This window comes from Giraffa tippelskirchi, chromosome 5 (assembly GCF_054371585.1).
Source record: "Giraffa tippelskirchi isolate mGirTip1 chromosome 5, T2T-mGirTip1v1.2.pri, whole genome shotgun sequence".
Lineage (NCBI taxonomy): Eukaryota > Metazoa > Chordata > Mammalia > Artiodactyla > Giraffidae > Giraffa > Giraffa tippelskirchi.
The window spans coordinates 134,441,135-134,466,750 of record NC_137279.1 but is presented as its reverse complement, the minus strand read 5'-3'; the positions used below and the strand labels follow the sequence as shown (position 1 = coordinate 134,466,750).

General features: G+C 38.2%; 1 protein-coding gene across 3 annotated transcripts in view; it reads left to right on the top strand.

The window, feature by feature from the left end:
* Nucleotides 1-22,957, top strand: part of CLCA2 (chloride channel accessory 2) — a 53,847-nt gene extending 30,890 nt beyond the window's left edge. For all 3 annotated transcript variants that reach the window (XM_081489968.1, XM_081489967.1, XM_081489966.1), the window contains 5 exons: nt 3,609-3,833; nt 6,533-6,803; nt 9,836-10,006; nt 13,382-13,615; nt 22,413-22,957. In XM_081489968.1, the coding sequence (XP_081346094.1) occupies nt 3,609-3,833; nt 6,533-6,803; nt 9,836-10,006; nt 13,382-13,615; nt 22,413-22,855 (1,344 nt within the window). In that variant the 3' untranslated portion in view covers nt 22,856-22,957. The remainder of the gene's footprint in view (nt 1-3,608; nt 3,834-6,532; nt 6,804-9,835; nt 10,007-13,381; nt 13,616-22,412) is intronic.
* The last annotated feature ends 2,659 nt before the right edge of the window (nt 22,958-25,616 follow it).

The window sequence follows — 25,616 nt, the reverse complement described above, 5'->3', positions numbered from 1 at the left end:
CCCAAGATGGTAGGTGCCCAATGTGCTACTGGAGAAGTGCAGAGAAATAGCTCCAGAAGGAATGAAGATGCTGAGCCAAAGTGGAAACAACTCCCAGTTGTGGATATGACTGGTGATGGAAGTAAAGTCCAATGCTGTAAAGAACAATATTGCATATGAATCTGGAATGTTAAGTCCATGAATAAAAGTAAATTGGAAGTGGTCAAACAGGATATGGTAAGAATGAACATTGACATTTTAGTAATCAGTGAACTAAAACAGACCAGAATGGGCGAATTTAACTCAGCTGAGCATTATATCTACTACTACGGGCAAGAATCCCTTAGGAAAAATGGAGTAGCCCTCATAATCAACAAAAGAGTCCAAAATGCAGCACTTGGATGCAATCTCAAAAATGATAGGATGATTTCTGTTCATTTCCAAGGCAAACTATTCAAAATCACAGTAATTCAAGACTATGCCCAACCACTAATGCCAAAGTAACTGAAGTTGAACTGTTCTGTGAGGACCTACAAGACCTTATAGAACTAACACCAAAAAGAGATGTCCTTTTCATCATAGGGGACTTGAAGGGAAAAGTAGGAGGTCAAGAGATACCTGGAGTAACTGGCAAGTTCAGCCTTGGAATAAAAAATGAAGCAGCGCAAAAGCTAACAGATTTTTGCCAAGAGAATGCACTGGTCATAGAAAGCATCCTCTTCCAACAACATAAGAGACAACTACACATGGACATCACCAGACAGCCAACACGAAAATCAGATTGATTATATTCTTTGCAGCCAAAGATGGAGAAGCTCTATACAGTCAGCAAAACAATACTGGGAGCTGACTGTGGCTCAGATCATAAACTGAGCCAAATTCAGACTTAAGTTGAAGAAAGTACGGAAAACACCTAGAACATTCAGGTATGACCTAAATCAAATCCCTTATGATTATACAGTGAAAGTGAGAAATAGATTTAAGGGACTAGATCTGATACACAGAGTGCCTGAAGAACTAAGGATGGAGTTTCGTGACATTGTACAGGAGGCGGTGATCAAAACCATCCCCAAGAAAAAGAAATGCAAAAAGGCAAAATGGTTGTCTGAGGAGGCCTTACAAACAGCTGAGAAAAGAAGAGAAGCAAAAGGCAAAGGAGAAATGGAAAGATACACCCATCTGAATGTAGTGTTCCAAAGAATAGCAAGGAGATATAAGAGAGCCTTCCTCAGTGATCAATGCAAAGAAATAGAGGAAAACAACAGAATGGGAAAGACTAAGACAAAAGACTAAAACAGTAGAATGGGAAGACAAAGATCTCTTCAAGAAAATTGGAGATACTAAGAGAATATTTCATGCAAAGATGGGCACAATAAAGGACATAAATTGTATGGACCTAACAGAAGCAGAAGATATTAAGAGGTGGCAACAATACACAGAAGAACTATACAAAAAAGAACTATACAAGTCTTAATGACTCAGATAACCACGATGGTGTAATCACACCTAGAGCCAGACATCTTAGAATGTGAAGTCAAGTGGGCCTTAGGAAGCATCACTACGAACAAAGCTAGTAGAGGTGATGAAATTCCTGCTGAGCTATTTCAAATCCTAAAAGATGATGCTGTGAAAGTGCTATGCACAGTATGCCAGCAAATATGGAAAACTCAGCAGTGGCCACAGGACTGGAAAAGTTCAGTCAGTTTTCATTCCAATCTCAAAGAAAAGCAATGTCAAAGAATGTTCAAACTACCACACAATTGCACTCATTTCACACGCTAGCAAAGTAATGCTCAAATTTCTCCAACTTAAGCCGAAGAAGTGATGTGAACCAAGAAGTTCCAGATGTTTAAGCTGGATTTAGAAAAGGCAGAGGAACCAGAGATCAAACTGCCAACATCTGCTGGATCATAGGGGAAAAATAAAACACAGAGTGTTCCAGAAAAACATCTACTTCTGCTTTATTGACTATGCCAAAGCCTTTGACTGTGTGGATCACAAGAAACTGTGGAAAATTCTGAAAGAGATGGGAATACCAGACCATCTGACCTGTCTCTTGAGAAACCTGTATGCAGGTCAGGAAGCAACAGTTAGAACGGGACATGGAACAACAGACTGGTTCCAAATAGGAAAAGGAGTACGTCAAGGCTGTATATTGTCACCCTGCTTATTTAACTTCTATGCAGAGTACATCATGAGAAACGCTGGGCTGGAAGAAACACAAGCTGGAATCAAGATTGCCGAGAGAAATATCAATAACCTCAGATATGCAGATGACACCACCCTTATGGCAGAAAGTGAAGAAGAACTAAAGAGCCTTGATGAAGGTGAAAGAGGAGAGTGAAAAAGCTGGCTTACAACTCAACATTCAGAAAACTAAGATCATGGCATCTGGTCCCATCACTTCATGGCAAATAGATGGGGAAACAATGGAAACAGTGACAGACTTTATTTTCTTGGGCTCCAAAATCACTGCAGATGGTGACTGCAGCCATGAAATTAAAAGATGCTTACTCCTTGGAAGGAAAGTTATGACAAACCTAGACAATATATTTAAAAGCAGAGACATTACTTTGCCAACCAAGATCTGTGTAATCAAAGCTCTGGTTTTTCCAGTAGTCATGTATGGATGTGAGAGTTGGTTCATAAAGAAGGCTGAGTGCCGAAAAATTGATGCTTTTGAATTACGGTGTTGGAGAAGACTCTTGAGAGTCCCTTGGACAGCAAGGAGATCAAACCAGTTAGTCCTAAAGGAAATCAACCCTGAATATTCACTGAAGGACTGATGCTGAAGCTGAAGCTCCAGTACTTTGGCCACCTGGTGTGAAGGGCCACCTCACTGGAGAAGACTCTGATGCTGGGAAAGATTGAACGCAGGAAGAGAAGGGGAGGACAGAGGACGAGATGGTTGCATGGCATCACTGACTCAATAGACATGAGTTTGCTCCGGGAGATGGTGAAGGACAGGGAAGCCTGGCGTTCTGCAGTCCATGTGGTCGCAAAGAGTCGGGCAGGACTGAGCAACTGAACAACAACAGCAGAGGACTTTCATAAGGATTGGGTAAGATCATATATGTAAAGCATTTATCACAGTGCCTGTCATCTGTATGAAGTTTACACATGTTACACACACACACAAGTCACAATTGCACACACAGTTTAAGTGCATACAGCTTAAATCATGACTAAATGATTTTTTAAAAATGTACAAAACCCAGCTGAAACCCGTGTCTGATTTCTTATCAAAATACATAATGGTATCTGGACAGATTATATATAAATTAATTAGAGCATATTCACAAACAAAAGTAAAAAGAAGCTTGTTTTAACTGCTACTCTGAAGCTAATGTTGATTTGGATAAGAGGCAAATATGAGAACACCTAAAGATCTCTTGATAAAAATTAATGAAGTGACATGCGTACTAGCTATAAAAATATTTTATATCTACTGTACTTATACTACTCGGCTGAAGCAAATATTTTTGTATGAAAAATAATTTATATACTTAGGACATGTTAGAATTCAGTGGTTTTTATTTCTGCCAATTCAGTTTTGTCATAAAAACAAAGAAAATATGGGATGATTATGCATATGCTGGAAACTTTCACTTACATATTCTTTCGAACAGCTTGAAAGTACAGGTGAAAATGTTAAACCTCAGCATCAACTGAAAAACACTGTTACTGTGGATGACAGCGCGGGCAATGACACGACCTTCCTAGTCACATGGCGGACCAGCGGTCCCCCTGAGATTCTATTATTTGATCCCGATGGGAGAAAATACTACACGGATGATTTTATCACCAATCTAGCTTTTCGGACGGCTCGCCTCTGGATTCCAGGAACAGCTAAGGTAGGTGTTGTAAGGTCGTTCAGAATGACAATGTTTAGTCAAGCACATGACTTTCTAATGAATCACAGAACTAAATGCATTGTGTAAAGGAAATAAATTCTGATATACCAAAATTCTACTTTAAATTTATGAGGGGATTTTGTGAATGTTCAAAATTTAAAAGGAACAACTAAGGTATGTTCAAAACTTTAAAATGGATACCAAAGTCTTCTCTCACTTCAACAGTGAAAATTAGTATTTATGTAGTGCAAATAAGTTTCTGCTTACTTCCTTCTTTACAAAGTCTATATAGAATACCTATCTGTACACTTAGAAAAAAACCCTCTACTTAGAATTTATAATATAAACACATGCAGTACATGTGTTTTGGAACACCTCCTATGTGCAGGGTCTTGTTCTAGGTGCTTTACAATAAAATGCCATAATAGGAATAAGAACAGGGTACTCAGAACACACAAGAAGGCATGTGCAGGCAGTAGGGGAAGGAGAATGCTTCCTGAAAGTGAAGACATCCAAATGGAAATATGGAGGACTAAGGAGCCAGAGGTGTAAACGTCATTCTGGGCAGAGGAAACAGCACATCGAAAGGCTTATAGAAAAAGAATATGACTTTTCATAGAACTATAAGTACTAGTTTGATGTGGATGAAATACAGAATAGCATAGAAAGTGGAGATTTAGGGGAAGAAGAGGAGGGCGTGATGGGACTAGACGGATATATAGGAGTCAATAAGAGGAACAGTTAAAGGGAACCACTAAAGGTTCTAAGAAGGGTGGTAAATTTGTTAGATTCACTCTTGCTTTGCCTGAATGTAGTCCCTCTTCAGGTCTGTTGGCCTTCAGCTCCTCTTCACGTTACTGTTGATAGCCTCTGCTAGGTCTTCCAGCCTCTGCACCAGTATCCTTTCTTTCAACCACCTTTATATTAGAGTGATCATTCTGAAGCACAAATCTTATCAAATCTGTGTCCTACTCAAAATTTTTTAATGGTCTCAGAATAAAATACATGTGGTTATTATTATATACCAAGCCTATTACTTTCTGGCTTCTGCCTAAACTTATCTCTTTTTTAAAATTATTTTCTAATTAAAAATTTTTAATATAATTTTAAAGGCTACTTTCCATTTACACTTATTACAAAAGATTGACTATATTCCCCAGGTTGCACAATATATCACTGAGCCTCTCTTATATACTATTTGTACCTCCCACTCCCCGACCCCAAGCTTATCTCTTAACCTTTCTCCCAAATACCTTATGCTCTGCTCCTACTTTTCTCCACACTCATCATGTTCTTTTCACACCTGTGCACAAGGACCAGGAACACTTTACCTACTTCTTGCTGCTTTTGCCTGACCCCTTTGTCTGGATTAGGTGCCCTGTACCAAAACACTTATTACTCCCACAGAGAAGTTTTCCATGTGGAATTTCCACCATGTGTCTGTTACTAATGTTATGAGTACAAAAGCTTAAAAAAAAAAAAAAAAACCAGAAAAAAAAAGATAGATAATCTTGTTGCTTGAATTGTGACTTCACTGTAAAATGGTAAAGCATTGTTTCCCAATGAAGAAGGCTGGGAAGGGCATTCAGGCATCTTAATTTTATAGTCAAATCTTAACCCATTGTTCTCTCTTCTTCCTCCTGTTCCACTGTGTTCCTCTTGCTACTTCCAGGGTTTAAGAAGGATCAGCAGCAGGAATGAGGAAAAAGGGGGATACTTATGGACAATTTTATCGAAAGAACAAATTTCTGCTACATTGTAGTTTAAGTTTTTTCTTCTAGATATTCTTTTGTAGGTTTCCCTCAGGCAGCCCAGGCAGATAAAGAGAATGGCATCTAGCAATATTTCTATAATTCAACATAGACATTATGAAATCCTGATCTATTAAAAAATAGTATTCCTTTTCTTGATCCCTTATAGTACATGTGGATTTTGTTGCTTGAGATTTCTGGGTCTGGGAATATTGAAGGAAGTAGAGGGAAGGAAGGATACTATTGCCTTTTAGGGAGAAGGCAATGGCACCCCACTCCAGTACTCTTGCCTGGAAAATCCCATGGATGGAGGAGCCTGGTAGGCCACAGTCCATGGGGTCGCTAAGAGTCGGACACGACTGAGCGACTTCACTTTCACTTTTCCCTTTCATGCACTGGAGAAGGAAATGGCAACCCACTCCAGTATTCTTGCCTGGAGAATCCCAGGGACGTCGGAGCCCGGTGGCTGCCGTCTATGGGGTCGCACAGAGTCGGACACGACTGAAGCGACTTAGCAGCATTGCCTTTTAGTGCAGGTTATCCACATAAATCATAATTGTCCACTTTATTTGCTATAATTTTTTCCATTATGTTAAAGGAATAAAAACACTGAACCTCCTTTTGGGTGAAGGAGCTCAGATTAACGTTTGCCAAGTACTTTGAAGCTGGACACTTATTATTCTCTAAAAATGTGAATCCAGTTGTGTCCTTCCCCACAAACAAATTCAGGGTTTAATTCCTAAAGAGAAAGTGGGTTGTACAGTGAAAGTCATGTAAATACTGAATTTAGTTATCTCTTAACCAATATTACTCTTCCTGACATTCTTTTGTATTATTTTAGAAAATGCAGTATCAAAAAAACAAGAACAATAAACCCTTGGAGGTTAGGCTTGCACTTTAAAATAAGGGTTGACTTTCTTCTTGACAAACAAAGTCTTTGTTTTGCAGCCTGGGCTATGGACTTATACACTGAACAATACCCACCACTCTCCTCAAGCCTTGAAAGTGACAGTGACCTCTCGCGCCTCCCGCTCAGCAATGCCCCCTGCCACTGTGGAAGCCTTTGTGGAAAGAGACAGCACCCATTTTCCCCATCCTTTGATGATTTATGCAATTGTGAGAAAGGGGTTTTATCCCATTCTCAATGCCACTGTAACTGCTACAATTGAGCCAGAGACTGCAGATCCAGTTATGTTGAAACTTTTTGATGATGGAGCAGGTAACAAGGAATTCCATTTCATTTTTCACGTTCTTAAGAGCTGTTCTGATGCCGCAATATGAATATGAAGCTTATTTTTTTAATTCTCTAAATTTATATTTTTTCTCACCTAATCTTATGAGATTCTCAAATTGTCATAGTCATTGACATACCAAGTAGCTACAGGTTTCCATCTGCATAGCAAAAGCAAAAAGTGAACTTGGGAAAAGAGAGTCCCCTTGAGGCTCCTGAGAGTGGCTGTGTGTGAGCAGCATTGAGGGAGGAAGTCTCCCAACATTCAGGTCTTGGCTTCCACTTGTCCTGTGACACTGAGCACATTCAGTAAGGTCACTTGGGAATAGGCATGCCCACATTCCTCTCGGATTCACCAGTTTTACTATGCACTGAAATAATTGGATTAGACAATTAAATAGTAAATGAAAACCCAAAAAGGGAGGTGTTTGAACTTGTGAGTCATGAGATGTCATAGACTATTTTTTAATCAAGTAGCTCAGTTGATGAGTGGAGAAGGCAATGGCACCCCACTCCAGTACTCTCGCCTGGGAAATCTCATGGATGGAGGAGCCTGGTAGGCTGCAGTCCATGGGGTCGCTAAGAGTCGGACATGACTGAGCGACTTCACTTTCACTTTTCCCTTTCATGCACTGGAGAAGGAAATGGCAGCCCACTCCAGTAGTCTTGCCTGGAGAATCCCAGGGACGGCGGAGCCTGGTGGGCTGCCGTCTATGGGGTCGCACAGAGTCGGACACGACTGAAGCGACTTAGCAGCAGCAGCAGCAGCAGCAGTTGATGAGAGACAATAGCCAGTGCCTTTTACATGTGTTAATTTGATCACAAGAAGACCCGGCCAGCAAGCCTAGTGGAATCAGGATAGAGATTTTTCTATCACTGGAAAAACAAAGCAAATAAAACCAAACTCTGCCTCAAAGCACTTATTCTGCACAAAGAGAGTTAAGAATTTCATCATCATACCTCATAGCACAGCATCAAGCTGGGCAAAGACCAGCAGCTGGGCTCTTTCTGATTAACTTGTGTTAACTTTTAAAAACAAACTCCTTTATTGTTTTATCTTTCCTGTTCTGTTCTTTTCCTAAACTAAATTCTCAGAATTACAATAGACCTCAAAGTTTATGTTGGCAGCCCCAATGTTTGATCTACCAATAAAATCATACTACTTCCCTTTGTTGTTTCAAAGGTAAATTTTTTTCAAGAGCCTTATGTTTGACAACTCATTAGTATCTTGCCATGGCAATCTTGTATGATATTTATGAAGCAAATGTTCGTTTAAAGGATTTCAGTTCAAGTCCACCTTAGACAATAATCCTGAAGTCCTCTTGTTTGGCCTACTGGAACGGATCCAAACAACTTTTCAGACTCTGATGCTTATCTCTGGCCACACCTTCCACTTTTTTTATATCCTCTGAAAATACACTTGGGCTGGCCTGGAGAACAGATCCTGCTGTCTTGAGAAAGAGCACTTCAACATGCTCAACAGGCTTTTATATTTATTCTCTGGAACCATTTTATTTATTTGATGTCAAAATTTAAGCCAGATGAAAGAAACAATGAAAAGGCTGTTTAAACATCAAAGTGTAAATTTTGATTTTCCCCCTGTATTTACACACTTGCATACAGTTTTCTAATACTTATTTTTATAATGGAAATAGTATTTATCAGCTAATAAAACAAACAATAATAAAATTTATACTAATAAAATGTCATAATTTAAAATGTACTTTCTTATGCATACTCTCAAGTAATCATCACAATCATCATGTGAGATGTTATGCCCATTTTACAGGAGAGAAAACTGGGGCTCAGAGGGATCAGCTACTAAGTGGCAGATCCAGACCTTAAAAAAGTCCCCTGAGATCCAAGTCAGTGTTCTTTCCCATTTCTTTCTGACTCAGCAATTAAAAGAGGTAGCAGTGGTAACCATGGCAGGAAGAGATTTGGCTTTATCATTTCTCAACAAAGACAGACCTTATAAATAATTAAAACAATAAATATCAAGATCTGGTTTCTTTCCAGTACATAAAAACGTTTTCTAAAACTATGATCATAAAGTGCTTAGTGTTTTTCTGTTTTAATAAAATATACTCCCATTTTTCTCATGTTAAGAAGCAGCCCTGCCTGTCTAGTTGAGATTCTAGAGCCTTTCAGTGCAGGGCTCGGGTGTGTGGTGTGAGAACCGAACTGACTCTAGAATAGGACAAGCTGCTTGCCCCATGTGGCCATCTGCACTTGAACAGTGAACGTGATCTCCGGCCTAAGCTATACCTTCTATGGCTGCCCTGGAGTCCAGGCCTTGCTGCCACTCAGTCCCGTACTTGGTTTGGAATTGAATGGCTCTCTGAAGAGCAATGCAAATGGAAGAAAGTCTATCAAGCTTTCAGAATGCCTCCAGAAATAAGGCACATTCTCCTGAAGCAGACAGATCCCAAAGCCTGTCATACTCCAAGTCAGTGAGCCTCTTCAAATTGAGAACAACAGTTCCATAGATCCTCTAATGAGGAAATTAGATAATTTCACATTGTTATATCAACTACCAAAGTTTTTTTTTAAATCAGGGCTTTGGGGTATTCATAAACATCTTGAATTTGTATGAAAGTGTGTGTTTATGTGCATATATATTTATTCACTAGGAGCAGAAAACTTTTATCTCAAAAGGGTCTGTGACTATAAACTGACTTAAGAATGTATTTGGTTTCTGTGAAAACCTAGTACTATTCTCAGTGATAGAAATGAGAACTCTAAAGGTGATTAAATGCTTTACTAGCACAAGCAGGTAGAACTCATTCACCTTTAGAAAATAATTTTTCAGAGGTTAATGAATCACAAGGAGAAATTATAGAGCCAATGGAATTTTTTAACCACCTGATAATGTGAAAAGTAGCTATTAGCATGCAAGTGTATGCTAAAAATTGGAAAAATAAGGAGAACAAATCTTATTTTAATGATTTAATTAAATGTTAGTAATCAACTGTGATAACTACTGACCTTGAGTTTTTTCTATATATATATATGAACAGGTGCCGATGTCATAAAAAATGATGGAATTTACTCGAGGTATTTTTTCTCCTTTGCTGTAAATGGTAGATATAGCCTGAAAGTGCATGTCAACCATTCTCCCAGCATAAGCACCCTAGCCCATGCTATTCCAGGAAGTCACGCTATGTATGTTCCAGGTTACATAACAAATGGTAAGAATCATAAACACTGTGATTTGAATAACATCATTTAGTGTGTGTATTTCTAGTGAGTGTGTGTATGTGTATGTATTAGAGAGAGGTGAATTTCAAAACTCGTGCAAGTCAGTGCATAATTTGTTGATTATCTCTTCAATCCTTAGTGTTTTACGGTAGTGGATAACAGGAAAGCAGTAGGTAATTCCCACAGATTATTTTGACCTCTTTCTTGTGACTGTCTTATAGAATTACTACCAGGCAAGGGGATTAATTGAATTTTCTCAGTTTCAACTCCTATATTTCTCTATAGAGCTTTAGGCAAAAAGTTGTTAGCAGTTTAAAGAAGGAAGCAAACAGCCCAAACAATCCACACAGGAAATGAGTTCCTGGAAAAATATGAGTGTGGATATTACAGGAAAGTGAGGGCTTCCTGAAGATGTTCTGCCTTCCTTCAAGATAAAAGTGCCAAATACATAGACAGTACACATCTCTTTTAAACACCATTATTATAGTAGTTCCTGAGAGGAAGCAGTGGTTAAAGTATAACAAACAGAAATATGCTGTAGTCTTTAAACATAATCTTAAAAAAATGTTTGGAATCATTCTTATTTGCAAAACAGCAGAATCTTTAAGAATCTTTAATCTTTTAGCCACTATAACCAATCATTTGGACTATACAACAGCATGATTCTATATTTTTCTACTATATGTACTTTTCAGTAGAAAACAATTAAGATGCTACAGTGGATTTGCATCTCTTGATATTTTTTGTGTTGCTAGAATATAACTTGCTCTTACCTATATTTAAAATAATTTGGATTACTTCAAAACCAATGTAAATCAATTCACAAGGTAACTCAACTTTACTACCAAGATATGATTTTGTATCTAGATGTAATACTTCATTTCTAAATAGATATCTCCTCTTTTATATTATACATAAATGTTTTTGAAAGCCTACTAAGTGACAGGCTTAGTCCTAGGAACTTGGGATACCAGGATTTATTGATATCAAATCAATAAGATTTGATTCCTATCAAGGAGCTTGCAGACTACAGATGGTATCTTTTTTAAAGCCATGAATTTAAAGGATTCAAATATCAATATCTACAGTACACTAAGAAAAGAAAAGTCATATTCAACTCTGCTTTTATCTGTGTACTTCATATAGGCCCTTGATAGCACAGAAAGAAAAATTTAGATTTCTCTAAGCATGCCTAGCTCACATAACATTCGTTAGCTCATTTTTAGGTGATGACCCTGAACATACACAACGTGGCACAAAATGGAAACTGCTCTGTTTTCACACAACCAAATCTCTAGACACTACAGCAACTACTCCCTTCCTCTCCTCCCCAGGGCCTCTGCTGAATCTGCTGGAGATTCCACCCAGCGTGCGCATTCAGAGCTTGAGAGCTCTCCCTTGCATGTTCCCACACTACTGATCCCTCTGAACAGCATTCAAGAATATTAAAAAGAAATTTTGTTGGTCCCCCTTAAGCTACTGTCCACCTCTTTACTCTCTGTCATCTAGTTCCTTGATAAATCTGTCTGTACCTTCTTGCCCCCAGTTTACTATTCAGCTCACTGCAAGCAGACTTCCAGCCACATGACCGTGACTCCACTGGAATTGCTTTGGTTCTAGTTACCAATGACCACCTGCTGTTAAGTCCAAAGGACACATTTCAGTCCTCATTTTACTTGACACAGCTGATCGATTTCTCTTTTGTCATTTCCTGGTTTCTATGATAACACACTCTTCGAATTACCTCTTATTCTCTGGAATTTTTATTCTTAGGCTCTTTTTCCCCTCCTCTTTTTCTACCAAGCCTCTAAGTGTTGACAATTATCAGAGCTTAGTCTTAACCTTCTCACTCTTCTATCTGGAGCCACACTGCCTGAGTTTGAAATCTAGCTCCTCCATTTACTAGTTGTGTGACTTTGGGCAAGTTACTTAGACTCTGTATGCTTAGCTTCATCATCTATAAACATGGGGGCAATTGTGCTCTCTTCATAGCATTGCTGAAAAAGTTAAATAGTTGATACATGGAAGGTACTTTAAAAAGTGCCTGACATATAGGAAGCACTCAGAAAATGCTCTTTGTTTTTACAGCTGAAATTCTTACTGGGTAATATTAATTTACATGGCTTTAATAACATCTTTATGCCAATAACTTCCAAATTTCAAAATTATTCAAATTTTATTAAATGTAGCTAAAACTTCTTCTTTGGGCTTAAAATCTATGTCTAACTGGCTCCTTGACATCATCAGTTAGATGATTTACAGGGACCACAAACCTTGAAACTTAAATTTGTTTTCTCCTCTTAGCCTGTTTATCTTTCCATTTGCTTGTTTTAGGAAGGTGGGAGCTATTCTTTTTGTTCACCAACTTTCTCTCCTTTACCATTCCATATTCATAACCAGATTTTGCTGATTTTTATCTCTGAAATGCATCTCAAAATGCCTACTTGCCTTCTCTCCACTGCTGTCACCAGCCCAAGCTACCATCTTCTCCTATCTGGACTGTTGCAGTAGCCTCACTGCTGGCTATGCTAGTCCATTCTCCGCTGAGAGCAACCAGAGTGACCTGCCAGAGAGCAAAGTGACCATATCACTGCCTTGCTTCCCCGCAGCATGTAAGATTAAACTATAAAACTATTACAGTGGCCCACAAGGTCCTGCCTGAACTTCTCTCTCCTGTCTCATCTCAAACTATCTTCCTCCTAGATTTAAATTTTTCTAATTTGCAAAGCTCTTCCATACCTCAGGATTTTTTACTCAGCTTGGAATGTTGAGTAAACTCTCTGCCTGGAATGTTCTTAACCTCCACTCTTTACCTCCCTGACTCCTACTCATCCTATAGGAAATCTTTAAATGTTACTTCTTTGATACCACTTTAAATTATTTGTTGTTGCTTAGTTGCTAAGTCCTGTCTAATTCTTTATGACCCCATAGACTGTAGCCCACCAGGCCCCTCTGTCCCTGGGATTTCCCAGGCAGGAAAACTGGAGTGGGTTGCCATTTCCTTCTTCAGGACATCTTTTCGACCCAGGGATGGAATCTGCATCTCCTGTATTGGCAGGCATAGCACCCTTCCTTTTTTTTCCTTCCAACATTTGCTACAATTATAAAACATGTGTTTATAAACAGGACTTATAAATTCCATGAAGGATACTGTTTTGTCTATGATTACTGGCACGGCATATGCCCTCAAAATACTTATTGAATGAATGAATGGTTGAATGAATAAAAGAACTGTTGAATAAACAAACTTATTCTAAAGATGTAGAAAAGGAAATAAGGTCTTGAAATGTCAATAATATATAAAAACAAGCTATCCAGGAGATTGTAATTTGTTGTTTTGGCTATTCTTTTCTTTGATGTCACAGGTAATATTCAGATGAATGCCCCAAGAAAATCGGTGGGCAGGAGTGAGGAGGAGCAAAAGTGGGGCTTTAGCCGAATAAGCTCAGGGGGCTCCTTTTCTGTGCTGGGCGTTCCAGCTGACCCACATCCTGATGTGTTTCCACCATGCAAAATTATTGACCTGGAAGCTGTAAAAGAGGAAGAAGAGGTGATTTTATCTTGGACAGCACCTGGAGAAGACTTAGACCAGGGCCAGGGTAGGTTTCTTGCTTTCATTATCTATTTTTCTACAAAGTGCCATTTCCAATAACTGTCAGGGGTCATTTGGGTAAAAATAGCTTTGGGGATTTACAGCCGACAAAGTTGCAGAGGGTTGTCATGAAAAGTTTTGAGCTGCTGATAAGGCAATGTATCCTGGAGTACAGGAAGAGAATGTATCAGCTCCCCTAGGATTGAAGAGGTCCTGGTAGACTTACTGACACTAATATAGAAACCTCTGTTGGAAACATAAATATCATATGTAACAGTGGCCTAGTCAAAAGAAATGGGTTTTATATGACAGAGCATGGACTTTTAAATACTGGAGGCAATTAGTCTTCTGAAGATTGAATGGTAAACTGTAAATTCAAGGATTTACAATTCAAGTTTAAGGGAATAATTTCTGCAAGTCATGAAGTACTTGGCACACTGTCCTCTCCTACTTCTGGTCATCACTTTGTGTTAGGGAGGCTAGGACCTGTTCTCCAATTTGAGGCTTTCTAACCCTTGCTTGGACATGATGAGTTCCTTCTTCTACCCTCTTTTATGCCAGCCTCCAGGCTTCCACCTACCTCATTTCTTGATAGCAACTCAACAGACTAAATTTTCTGAAAGAATAAATGTTCCAATATCTTTGCCATTACCAGAACATAATTATCATTGGTTACACATGAAATGGTTTATTTCCTAAAGCCTCAGATTGAGATTTCTGTAGAAACCAACCTTCTCTCTTGAAAGCTAATTTGTCAATATCAGTGAATAACAGTGGCCACCTTAGGCCTCTGCTAGTATTGCTTTCAAATTGGATCTTTTTTTTTTTTGGCTGATAATTCTCTACTACTCTCTCCAGAAAGCATCTTAATTACAAATAATTCTGCACTGCTGAGAAACAGTCAACATTGTAGTTTTGTCTTGAAAAATCTGTTATCACAATCTATCTCTTCTTGACAGAGAAGAAGGAAGAGAAATATTTTACATTCTAATTAAAGGATTCTCCTAATTTAAAGTTTGGAGATATGAATTGATTGAAATTGTGGGATGGGTGTATCACTTGTATAGTGGAAACAGCTGTAACTTAACATTAGAGCCAAAAAGTAGTCCCCACTGTGGCTACAAGTCCAGCTGTTGGATCTTTGGCGGTTTGCTTAAACTCTATTAGCCTCAGTTGCATATGTGAAAAATAGAACTATGCTATGCTATGCTAAGTCGCTTCAGTCGTGTCCGACTCTGTGTGACCCCATAGACGGCAGCTCACCAGGCTCTGCCGTCCCTAGGATTCTCCAGGCAAGAATACTGGAGTGGGTTGCCATTTCTTTCTCCAGTGCATGAAAGGGAAAAGTGAAAGTGAAGTCGCTCAGTCGTGTCCGACTCTTAGCGACCCCAAGGACTGCAGCCTACCAGGCTCCTCCGTCCATGGGATTTTCCAGGCAAGAGTACTGGAGTGGGGTGCCATTGCCTTCTCCGGGAAAATAGAACTAAGACTATCTATTTCACAAAGTATTATAAATATGAACTAAGATGACATATATAATACAAAATGGAGGAGAAAGAGGGCCCGGTAAATTTCCTGGGCTCTTGATTTGTGTTGCTAGAGTTCTCTAGCTTCTTATTTGAAGTAAGTAGCCACCCACACTCACGCCTATATTTATGTAAAAGTAAGTGTGGTGCCTGCCATCTAGTATTTTTCCTCTTTCCTCATTGCCTCAGAAACACAGCAGTGTGAAAAGAGACAAGCTCAGACTACTGGTAACTGTGTTCCCAGTTCTCAGTGGTTTCAACTATACTACTGAATTAAGAGTACAAAGAAAATGAGTGTACAGTATCAGTGGTTTTGAATGGCTTGAAAAGAAGAAACACAACTGAATGGGACTTTAGAACTGATATTACAAAGGGTGTTAGAAAGGGAGAGAGGATTTCACACATTCACATAAATGGCCCTGATGATGAGCAGGATGACTAAAGCATATCAAGCCTGTTACAATGTGAAATCTCAAATCACAAAAGATCAGGAGGTAGGGAGTGGTTAGATGTGTATTAACTTGCTGAGATCACTCAGTCATAACTGACTTGATGACCCAGCAATGGCAAAATTGACCAATTAGCCATGAGTATACCAACTAGCAAGTAGGTGCCTGTTTAACTCATAAACATGTGCTTTCATCCCTTTTTTTCACAAATTGTTGTCTAGAAAGGTGTGATATTCACCTCTATCACCAGAGTTAAAAACAATCAGGGTATGTCTCTGGCATTAGAATTATGAAAAATTTCACTATTCTTAAAAACCTTATTAGCAATAAATGAACAACTCATATATATCACTGTATATACAGTATCAACTCTTTACCATATACAATATACTGTAAAAAGATGACAAAGTTTGCGAAACAAGTAAAATATTACCAGATCATTATTATGTTTGGGAATATATGTGGACAAGGTATTATGGAAATGGGTTATTTCCTTAACTTTTCTTAAGAGTGTGGGTAAATAACTGTTAAAACTGAGTTTTTATTATTTACCGTGTGCTAAGTCGCTTCAATATGTCCAATTCTTTGTGACCCCATAGACTGTAGCCCGCAAGGTTCCTCTATCTGTGGGATTCTCCAGGCAAGAATACTGGAGTGGGTTGTCCTGCCCTTCTCCAGAGGATCTTCCCAACCTAGGGACTGAACCTGCATCTTTTATGTCTCCTGCATTGGCAAGTGGGTACTTTACCACTAGTACCACCTAAGCAGTATATGTGCCCAGTACAGTGCTAAGTGAAAGTGAAAGTCATTCAGTCATGTCCAACTCTTTGCGACCACATGGACTATATAGTCCATGGAATTCTCTAGGCCAGAATACTGGAGTGGGTGGCTTTTTCCTTCTCCAGGGGATCTTCTCAACCAGGGAATGAACCCAGGTCTCCCACATAGCAGGCGGATTTTTTACCAGCTGAGCCACAAGGAAAGCCCAAGAATACCAGAGCGGGTAGCCTATCCCTTCTACAGCAGATCTTCCTGACCCAGGAATCGAACCAGGGTCTCCTGCATTGCAGGTGGATTCTTTACCAACTGAGCTATCAGGCAAGCCCGTTAACAGTGCTAAACATTATATAAAAGTAATTTAAGATGGCATTACACTCCAAGAACTTATAATCCTATGTTAAGGGAGAAAAGGCACAAAATAGTCAAAAAGCCATTTAATGTATTACACGGTGCCATTTGTAAAATTCAGACTTTGGGAGCTAAAGGTATTAAAAGGCTGTAGAGTGGGTGGAAGCAGATCAAAGGCCAGATTCTAGCGCCAGGGACCTGGGAAGAGCTTTTGGAGTAGTGACAGACCACAAAAGCACCAAACTTGCACCTCCTTCCTTGTACTGAGTAGCTTCCCCATGTGTCTAACAGGCTGACTTTCAAATTGTTTCTTCTGACATCTTTTCATTGTATTCTTATACAACTGTCACTGAATATATTATCTTTACAGATTGTTGAAAATTTGCTGCTTCTGAAAAGCTTTTCAGTGACAATAGTTTTTTCCCACTTCCCCCAAACCTCAGTTATGTTTCTTGATGGAAGAAGGCTCAATGTAGGAGAAACATAAAATAATCCTTAAGGGATGGTTTGGATTTCAAATGAAGAGAGGAAGTGGGAACTGTACCCACTGACAAAGAGTAAACTCCCTGAAGATGGGGTCAAGTTTTTCCCTCTCGCTCTCCATGTACTAAGAATTTATTGGCAAAGATGCTAATGATAGTGTAAACCTTGGTAACTGGAAAAGTAGAAATTATTGGGAAATAGGAAGTAGGAGACAGTGTAGTCTAGCAGAAGGCTGCACAGCATAGTGTTAAGGTATTGAGCTCTGGAATCAGATGGACCACCTTTTATCTGTGTAGCCTTAGGCAAGTTACTTGATTTCTCTAAACTTCTGGTTTCTAGTCTGAAAAAGCAGATACTAAGAGTACCCATCTTAGTTGAGAGAACTGAATGAGAAAAGGCACAGAGAGGGATTAAAACAGTGTGTGTGTGTGCACGCTAAATTGCTTCAGTCGTGTCCAACTGTTTGCGACCACATGGACTGTAGCTTGCCAGGCTTCTCTATCCATGGGATTATCCAGGCAATAATACTGGAGTTGATTGCAATGCCCTCCTCCAGAGGATCTTCCCAACCCAGGGGTTGAATCTGTGTCTCATATGTCTCCTGCATTGGCAAGCAGGTTCTTTACCACTAGTGCCACCTGGGAAGGCCAAAACAGTGTCTGGTCCATACTAAATGCTCAGTAAATATCAGCAGTTATAACATTTTGGAGCCTGAAAGGACCTTAAAGATAAACTAGTCTGACCCCTTGTTTTAAATGCAAGGGAATGTTCCTGAGAGGTTAAGTGTCTTGCTCATGGCCTGAGAGCTGCTTTCATAGGCTGAAATATACTGGGAATGCAGAGGTAGAGGCCAAAACTAGAGATATACCTAAGAGGTCAAAGATACAGAACCAGCCCATTTTCCTTCTCACAGGGAGACAACTGTTGTAAACAGAAAGAAACCTTTCATGAATGTATGAGCTGAATTAGTTTTGAGTCTTTGTAGTTACACAGTTGTCCTGAATCATTTTTAATAGCTGCTCATTGTTGAAAGGACATGGTGCTTAGAATTAGAAGAAATGAGTTCATTTCCCATACTACAGCTTCCTTACTTGACTATAGGCATGACATTTAACCTTCTGAGTCCTAGTCTTTTTTTAAAAAAACTGGGATGGTCAACTTCACACAGGGAGAGCTAGGTATGTGGAAAATCTATGTAAATGCAAAGGCTTATGGAATATTACTTGTTTCATTATTTCGGAGAATATTCTGGCACAGCCCCATGGGGAGGGCTTTCTCCATAGAGAACAAAGGGTATAGGAACAACAAACCTGTTCCATTGTGAGTGTAGATCCGATGGTCAGCCTAGCTTCTCATTTATATCTGCACGATTGTATTTGATCCACAGTAGGAAGCAATTCCGGAGAAGGCAATGGCACCCCACTCCAGTACTCTTGCCTGGAAAATCCCATGGATGGAGGAGCCTGGTAGGCTACAGCCCATGGGGTCGCTAAGAGTCAGATACGACTGAGCGACTTCACTTTCACTTTTCCCTTTCATGCACTGGAGAAGGAAATGGCAACCCACTCCAGTATTCTTGCCTGGAGAATCCCAGGGACGGCGGAGCCTGGTGGGCTGCCGTCTATGGGGTCGCACAGAGTCGGACACGATTGAAGCGACTTAGCAGCAGCAGCAGCAGCAGCAGGAAGCAAGTCAAGTGGGTTCACTCAGAGAAAATTGGCTGATTGATAAATTTGAATATGAAGGTGATTTTTGTTTTGCCAGCCTTCTTTAAGGGTGTTTTATTCTAATTACAACTCGGGAATAGAAATAGTCTCATTATTACAAGTTATCATAGATTTAGAAAATGCTCAAAACAAAGTCACTGGAATATTTTTATTTTTTAATTAAAACTCAGAATGTCCTGTTGTTTTTATTCCTGAGAATGAAATTGTTCTTTGTTGAATTCTGTTCACTGTTGAATCTATTTTTAACCATTTTAGGCAAGAATTATGCTATATTAGAGTTAGTACTACAGGTGGCTTTCTTTAGCAATTATTTCTGACCAATAATTTTGTTTTTGAGTTGATAATACATGAATATAGTTTGAAAGTCATAGCAGCACAACAATATAAATGTACTTAACACTGCTGAACTATACACTTTAAAAAGTGGTAAAGATGGTAAAGTTTATGTTATGGGTATTTTACCACAGTTTTAAATGTCAAAACAATATAAGGAAAATCAAAACAAAATTCTGCCCTCATTTACTCAAATTTTTCATTCTATCAATTGCATTTTTCTTAATTTATCAGAATCTGCCTTGCATTAATATTATACCACTACACATATAGAAAGAAACATGGGTGGCTCAGATGGTAAAGAATCTGCCCGCAGTGCAGGAGACCTGGGTTGGATCCCTGGGTTGGGAAGATTCCCTGGAGAAAGGGATGGCAACCAACTCCAGTATTCTTACCTGGAGAATCCCATGGACAGAGGAGCCTGGTGGGCTACAGTCTATGGGGTTGCAGAGTCAGATTCAACTGAGCAACTAACACACATACACACACATATAACATGTGAGTCTTTCAAAAATATACTTCCATTTACCCTCTGTCATCTGTTGTGGTCTTGCTGTCATATATTTCATTTCTACATTTGTTATAAACCCCACAATGCATTATTATGGCTTTTGTTTTAAACAATCAATTATCTTTCAAAGAAATTTTAAAGAGAAAAAATTTATCCTTTTTAATTACCTATCTAGTATAAACATCATTTCTAGTCTTCTTTCCTTCCTGCAGATCAGTTTTTTATCATTTCCTTTGTAGTTGAGGTCTTTGAGTAACAAATTTTCTCAATATTAATTTTTCTGAAATGTGTCCCTTAATTTTTAAAGGACATTTTTCACTAGGATGTAGAATTCTAGGGCAACAAGTGTTTCTTTCAGCAGTTTAAATATATTGTTTCATTGTCTTCTGGCACCAATTTTTTTCTGGCAAGTTAGCTTTATTTTCCTTTATCTTTGGTGTTTAGCAAATTGACCATGATGTGACTCAAGTGTGGTTTTCTGATACTTGCTCTGTTGGGGATTACTGAAGTCTCCAAGTCTGTGGAGCATTCTTTTGATAAAATTTAGAATATTTTCAGCAGATAAATCTTCAAAAAATATCTACATTAATTTATTCTTCTTTCCTTCCTGGGTATTATATATCATATCATAACTTATCATACACACTAAATGGATATGTCTGTGGATCTTAAAGGTCATTGAGATTCTGTTCAATTTTTGTTCCTTTTCTTGAATGGATCTGTCTTCAAGGTCACAAATTCTTTCTTCCATTGTGTCCAGTCTGCTACTAATCCTCTCAAATGATTTTTTTTCACTGTATTTTTTTCTAAAATTTCCATTTGCTTCCTTTTTAAAGTCTTCATATCTCTCTTCAAATTTCCTATGCCTTCATTTACTATATCCAACTTGTGTTATGTGTAGACCATATTCACCATGGTTATTTTAAGATCTTTGTCTATTAATTTCAAATCTGTCATTTATGACTGCTTTGATTTGCTGATATTTTTCATGACTACATACCACATTTTCTCTTTCTTTGCATGTCTAGTAATTTTTATTATATATTGGACATATGGTAGTAAATTACAGACTCTGCACTTTGTTGTATTCCCCTGAAGAATTTTGAAATGTTCTAGTAGATACCTTGGATCATCTGGAATTTCGGGATGCTTGGTTTTACTTTTGGCTAGTGTTTGTCTATCTCAGTTTTGCTCTTAATCGTAGGGCATATCCCTTAATCCTGGGACACAATTTTATTCCTAAAGCACAGCTTTTACAGTGTTTTAATAGGCATGTCAAGATATTTACCAAGCTCCTTTAATGTGACAAGACTCACACTCCAAACTCTATATCTCCCCTGTGATGGGCACTGGCATAAGACTCCACTCCATTTATCAGCCATCTAGCTGTGGTTTTTCCCTTGAGTCCTTGATTTTTCACCCACACATGTATAATTCAGAGGTCTTCCAATGATATGAGAGAAGCTAATATCCAGATTTGGGGCTTATCCCTCTGCAGCTCCCTCAATTTTCAACCACTCTGGCAATCCCACACTTTCTCCTCTGATTTTTAAGACCAAGAAGATAGTAGGTTTGTGTATCAGTTCTAGATATCTGTACTGAAGTGGAAAGTACCTTCAAAGGAAAAGTTGTATAAATGTAAATCAGTCCCAATCTGGTTTTCTTCTTTTACAGGTTGTAACTCCTTTGGTTCTTATTTGTTTTTATTGGATTCTAGTTTTTCTTTTCCCCTTCTTTCTTCAGAGTTCATATCTATCATCTGCTAGTGAGTTAGTACAATAGAAACCACTCAACCATTACCATTTATCTTTGACTTAAGTTACAAATATTTTTGTCACTTAACATATATGTTTATATTTTGCTTAGGAGTCTTTTTCCCATGTAGAAAATTTTTATTTTGTGTGTATAAATTCATAAGGTCCTTTTCCACTTCAAGATTATAAAGAAATTCATTCATTGTTTCCTACTACTTAATATTTTTTTACATTAAACTTTTTATTTACTTTGGAGTTTTTATCCTGAAAAAAATGTTTGCAGTATGGATAATATTTTTTCCAGCTTTTGCCCAATTGTTATAATATCATTATCAAGAAATGTGTACCTTCCCCCATTAACTTGGATTCTATCTTTATCATATACTAAACTCCTGAATGTATCTTGTTCGATTTTTATACATGAATCTATTCATGCACCTGTACTGCAGTTTTTTAGCTACTGAAGCATTGCAGGGTTTTTATATCTGATAAAGTCAGTCCTTCCACTAAAAATTTGCTATTTTGTAAATTTATATGGCTAATTTTGATTATTTAGTTTCTGTTTAAACTTGCAATAAGCTTGTTAAAACAGAAACTAGAGGTACTTTTAATAAAATCATGTAAAATTTACAAAATAACTTAGGGAAAAATAACATCTTTTATTGTGTTGAATCTTGCTATTGAAAAACATAATAAAACTTTTCTCTTATTCAGGTTTTAGTATGAGTTCTTATGTAGTGTCTTAAAAGTTTTGTTCATATGCATATTTCTCACCTTGTTTATTCATAGGTATTTTGATTTTTTGGTTGCTATTGTCATTAAGCCATTTCTAATAAACTACAGAGTTTATTCAAAATCACTTAATTTCCCATTTGTATTTTTTTTAATTTCAGCTAACAGCTATGAAATAAGAGTGAGTAAAAGTCTGCAGAATATTCAAGATGACTTTAACAATGCCATTTTAGTGAATACATCGAAGTTGAATCCTCAGCAAGCTGGTACCAAGGAGATATTTAAATTCTCATCAGAGCTTTTCACAAACAGACCTGAACATCAACCTGATGGAGAGGCACAAAAAAGCCACAGAATTTATATGGCAATACGAGCAGTAGATAGAAACTCCTTAAAGTCTGCTGTCTCTAACATTGCCCAGGCATCTCTGTTGATTCTCCCAAATTCTTCTCCTGTACTTGCCAGAGATGATCTTATATTAAAAGGAGTTCTGACAGCAATAGGTATTATAGGAAGCATTTGCCTCACTATAGTTGTAACACACTGTGTTTTAAATAGGAAAAAGAGAGCAGGTAAGAAAGAGAATGAAACAAAATTACTATGAGCAAATGTACAGAGTACATTCCCTCTTAAATATAAGATCCATGGCTTTTGCACTTTACAAAAACATACTAATAAAGTCAAATTAACATCAAATTATTAAAAATGCCTTGAGTTTCTGTGCAGTATAGATCAGAATTTTACACGGTAAATAGACAAAAAATCTTTTATAGAATTAATTGGGGGGAGGGGAATTATAAAACCTTTAGGCTTTGGCTATGGACAAAATAATGGAATTTATTCTCTAAGTTAATGTGTTTCAAGGCAAAGGCAATAGCAAAATTGAATCAAAGATTCAAAAGCTTGCTCTATTGAAGAGGAAAAACAGCCCCAAGTAAAGAGAAGGAGGTTATGCCTGAATGATACAGTATAATTATCTACATGAAGCAATTGTTCAGTTGCTTGATTAATTTTTCATTTCTCCTTATTTGTTCAGAACAGGTTGCTTGTGTATGACTAAAGGTCAAGTTGTATTTTATATATGAAGCACCTATTGTAAAGTTCTTTTCTTCTTTCATTTGGTTAATTAGACTACAGATAGATGCCACTGCTAATGGTCAAAGAGATTTGGTTCACTTTAAGAGTTAACCTTAAAATGTAGGTATTATCCTTGTCCCCTAACACTGGTTTTATAACAGAGGTCTATTAAATGTATTGCTTATAATTTTCTACTCTTATCAAAGCAGCTTTCCAAGTAATTTGCCTTGAGTGTTATTCAATGAAAATGGTTATAGTTCTCAATTAAGACTAAGTAAAGAAAAAAGTACATAGTTATGAGTTTATTTTAACACATATATAGGCTATATCATTTCATCCAACTTCAACCAAAGAAGTCACAGGGGAGAAACTGACCTTTGGAAATTATTAACTAATTCCGTTTTTTACTGTTTAAATAAGACTTTAGGAATCCTTTCCCCATTTATCTACAGGTATTTACCTACAGGGGTGGAGGGTGACTAGAGAGAGGCAAGCACAGGTCATAAGGAAATAAAAAATTATCTTTTATTTAACTTACTCTTTTTTTTTTAAGATTATGGGGCAATAAAATTGCATGCTTTGCATATTATAGAACTTAAAACTTTCTTGGGTAAATATAAACAATAATGTGGAATATAACTGTTTAATTCCCAGTACCAATTAAGAATGACAATTAGATTAAGTTTTGGAGGTGGAGAGGGAATAGTGGGGAGTTGGAACAAGAATGCAAAGAGACAAAGAGCACGAAACCTTGAGTAAGAGACTCCAGAACAGTGCTGGGGGGTAAAATGGCCAGCAAATACCTCTACCTAGGCTGCCTCCTTGCAGTTCATATGACATCCTAGGTCTGGCCTGTCACATGCTGAGTCTCATGGTGCCTAAATTTTCACTGATGGGGACTTCAAGACTTCACTTGGCAGGCAGTCCCTCATCTCTTTCTTCCATTGTGTCTGGTATCCTGGGATCTGCTTTTTTGTAGCTTCAATGAGCTGGTAAAATACTGAGATGGGGTGGGTGGGTTTTCAAATGTTTTCCTCAATTTATAAATAGGGAAATGAAGGGTTAAGGGAGTAATCTAAAGCACAGTGCTGGCTAATGGCAGAGTATACAGGAGTCAAGTTGTTATAATGCTCCTTCACTCCTGTCTATTTTTTTAATTTGTTTATTTATTTATTTTGGCAGTGTTGGTCTTTGTTGCTGTGTGGGATTTCTCTAGTTGCAGCAAGCAGGGGCTACTCTTTGTTGTGTGTGAAGGCTTCTCATTGTCTTGACTTCTCTTGTTGCAGAGCGTGAGCTCTAGGCAGGCAGGCTTTGGCAGTTGCAGCACCCAGGTTCTAGAGCTTCAAGGCTTCAGTAACCATGGCACATGGACCCAGGTGCTCCTTGGTATGTGGAATCTTCCCAGACTAGGGATCGAATCTGTGTCCCCTGCACTGGCAAGTATAATCTCAACCAATGGACCACCAGGGAAGTTTACTCCTGTCTATCTAAGAAAATGTGGAAAGATGCCAGGGATTATGCCTAGAAATATTTAAATCTTCAAGGTTAATAAGCAAGAAAACAGGGTTAGGCTAAAGGAACAGGGCTTTTTTTCTTCTTTTAGTTTTGCGGGTATAGTATGAACACATGGCTTTAAATCCACAAATCACTGAATTGAGAGAGACAGAACTGAAACAGATTTATGATGTTGAAGTAGTAAACTGAAATATAGCAGGGTTGAAAGAGTGATCTCATCAAAGGTATAGGGTAAACAAGCTTCAGTGATTGTGAGGGAGTGAAAAACACTTTGTTGGCTTATCTTTTATTCATTGCAAGAAAGCCTGCTTAAAAAAGTGAGTTCTTTGAAAGAAACATGGTGCTTACAACTGCTTGCTAGGAGCTCATCTCCTGCCTAGTACACTTAGGCTTATCCAGGTGTACATTAGACAATAAAAAAGATGTGGTAAATGTGGGATGATACTGATTTCGAGACCCCAACAATCATCAATAGAACAGAGCCATAGGAAGGAGGTGACACTGATCGTGAACAAATGATAAGGAATATAAATATATGAAAGCTGGGCCAAAGAGAATGAGGAACTGTGAAGTATTGGTCACTAGTAGAATACCACATGAACAGTGACATCACTGATGATTTGATCCAAGATCGCAAGAGGAGGAAAAAATTTTGAGCCAGATGCTCAATTATTTGGGAGAGGAAAGAGAAGTTTAGGAATTGAAGGTGACATAAGCTGCTCTGCGGCTTAGTCACGTCCAACTCTCGCAACCTCGTGGACTGTAGTGCAGCA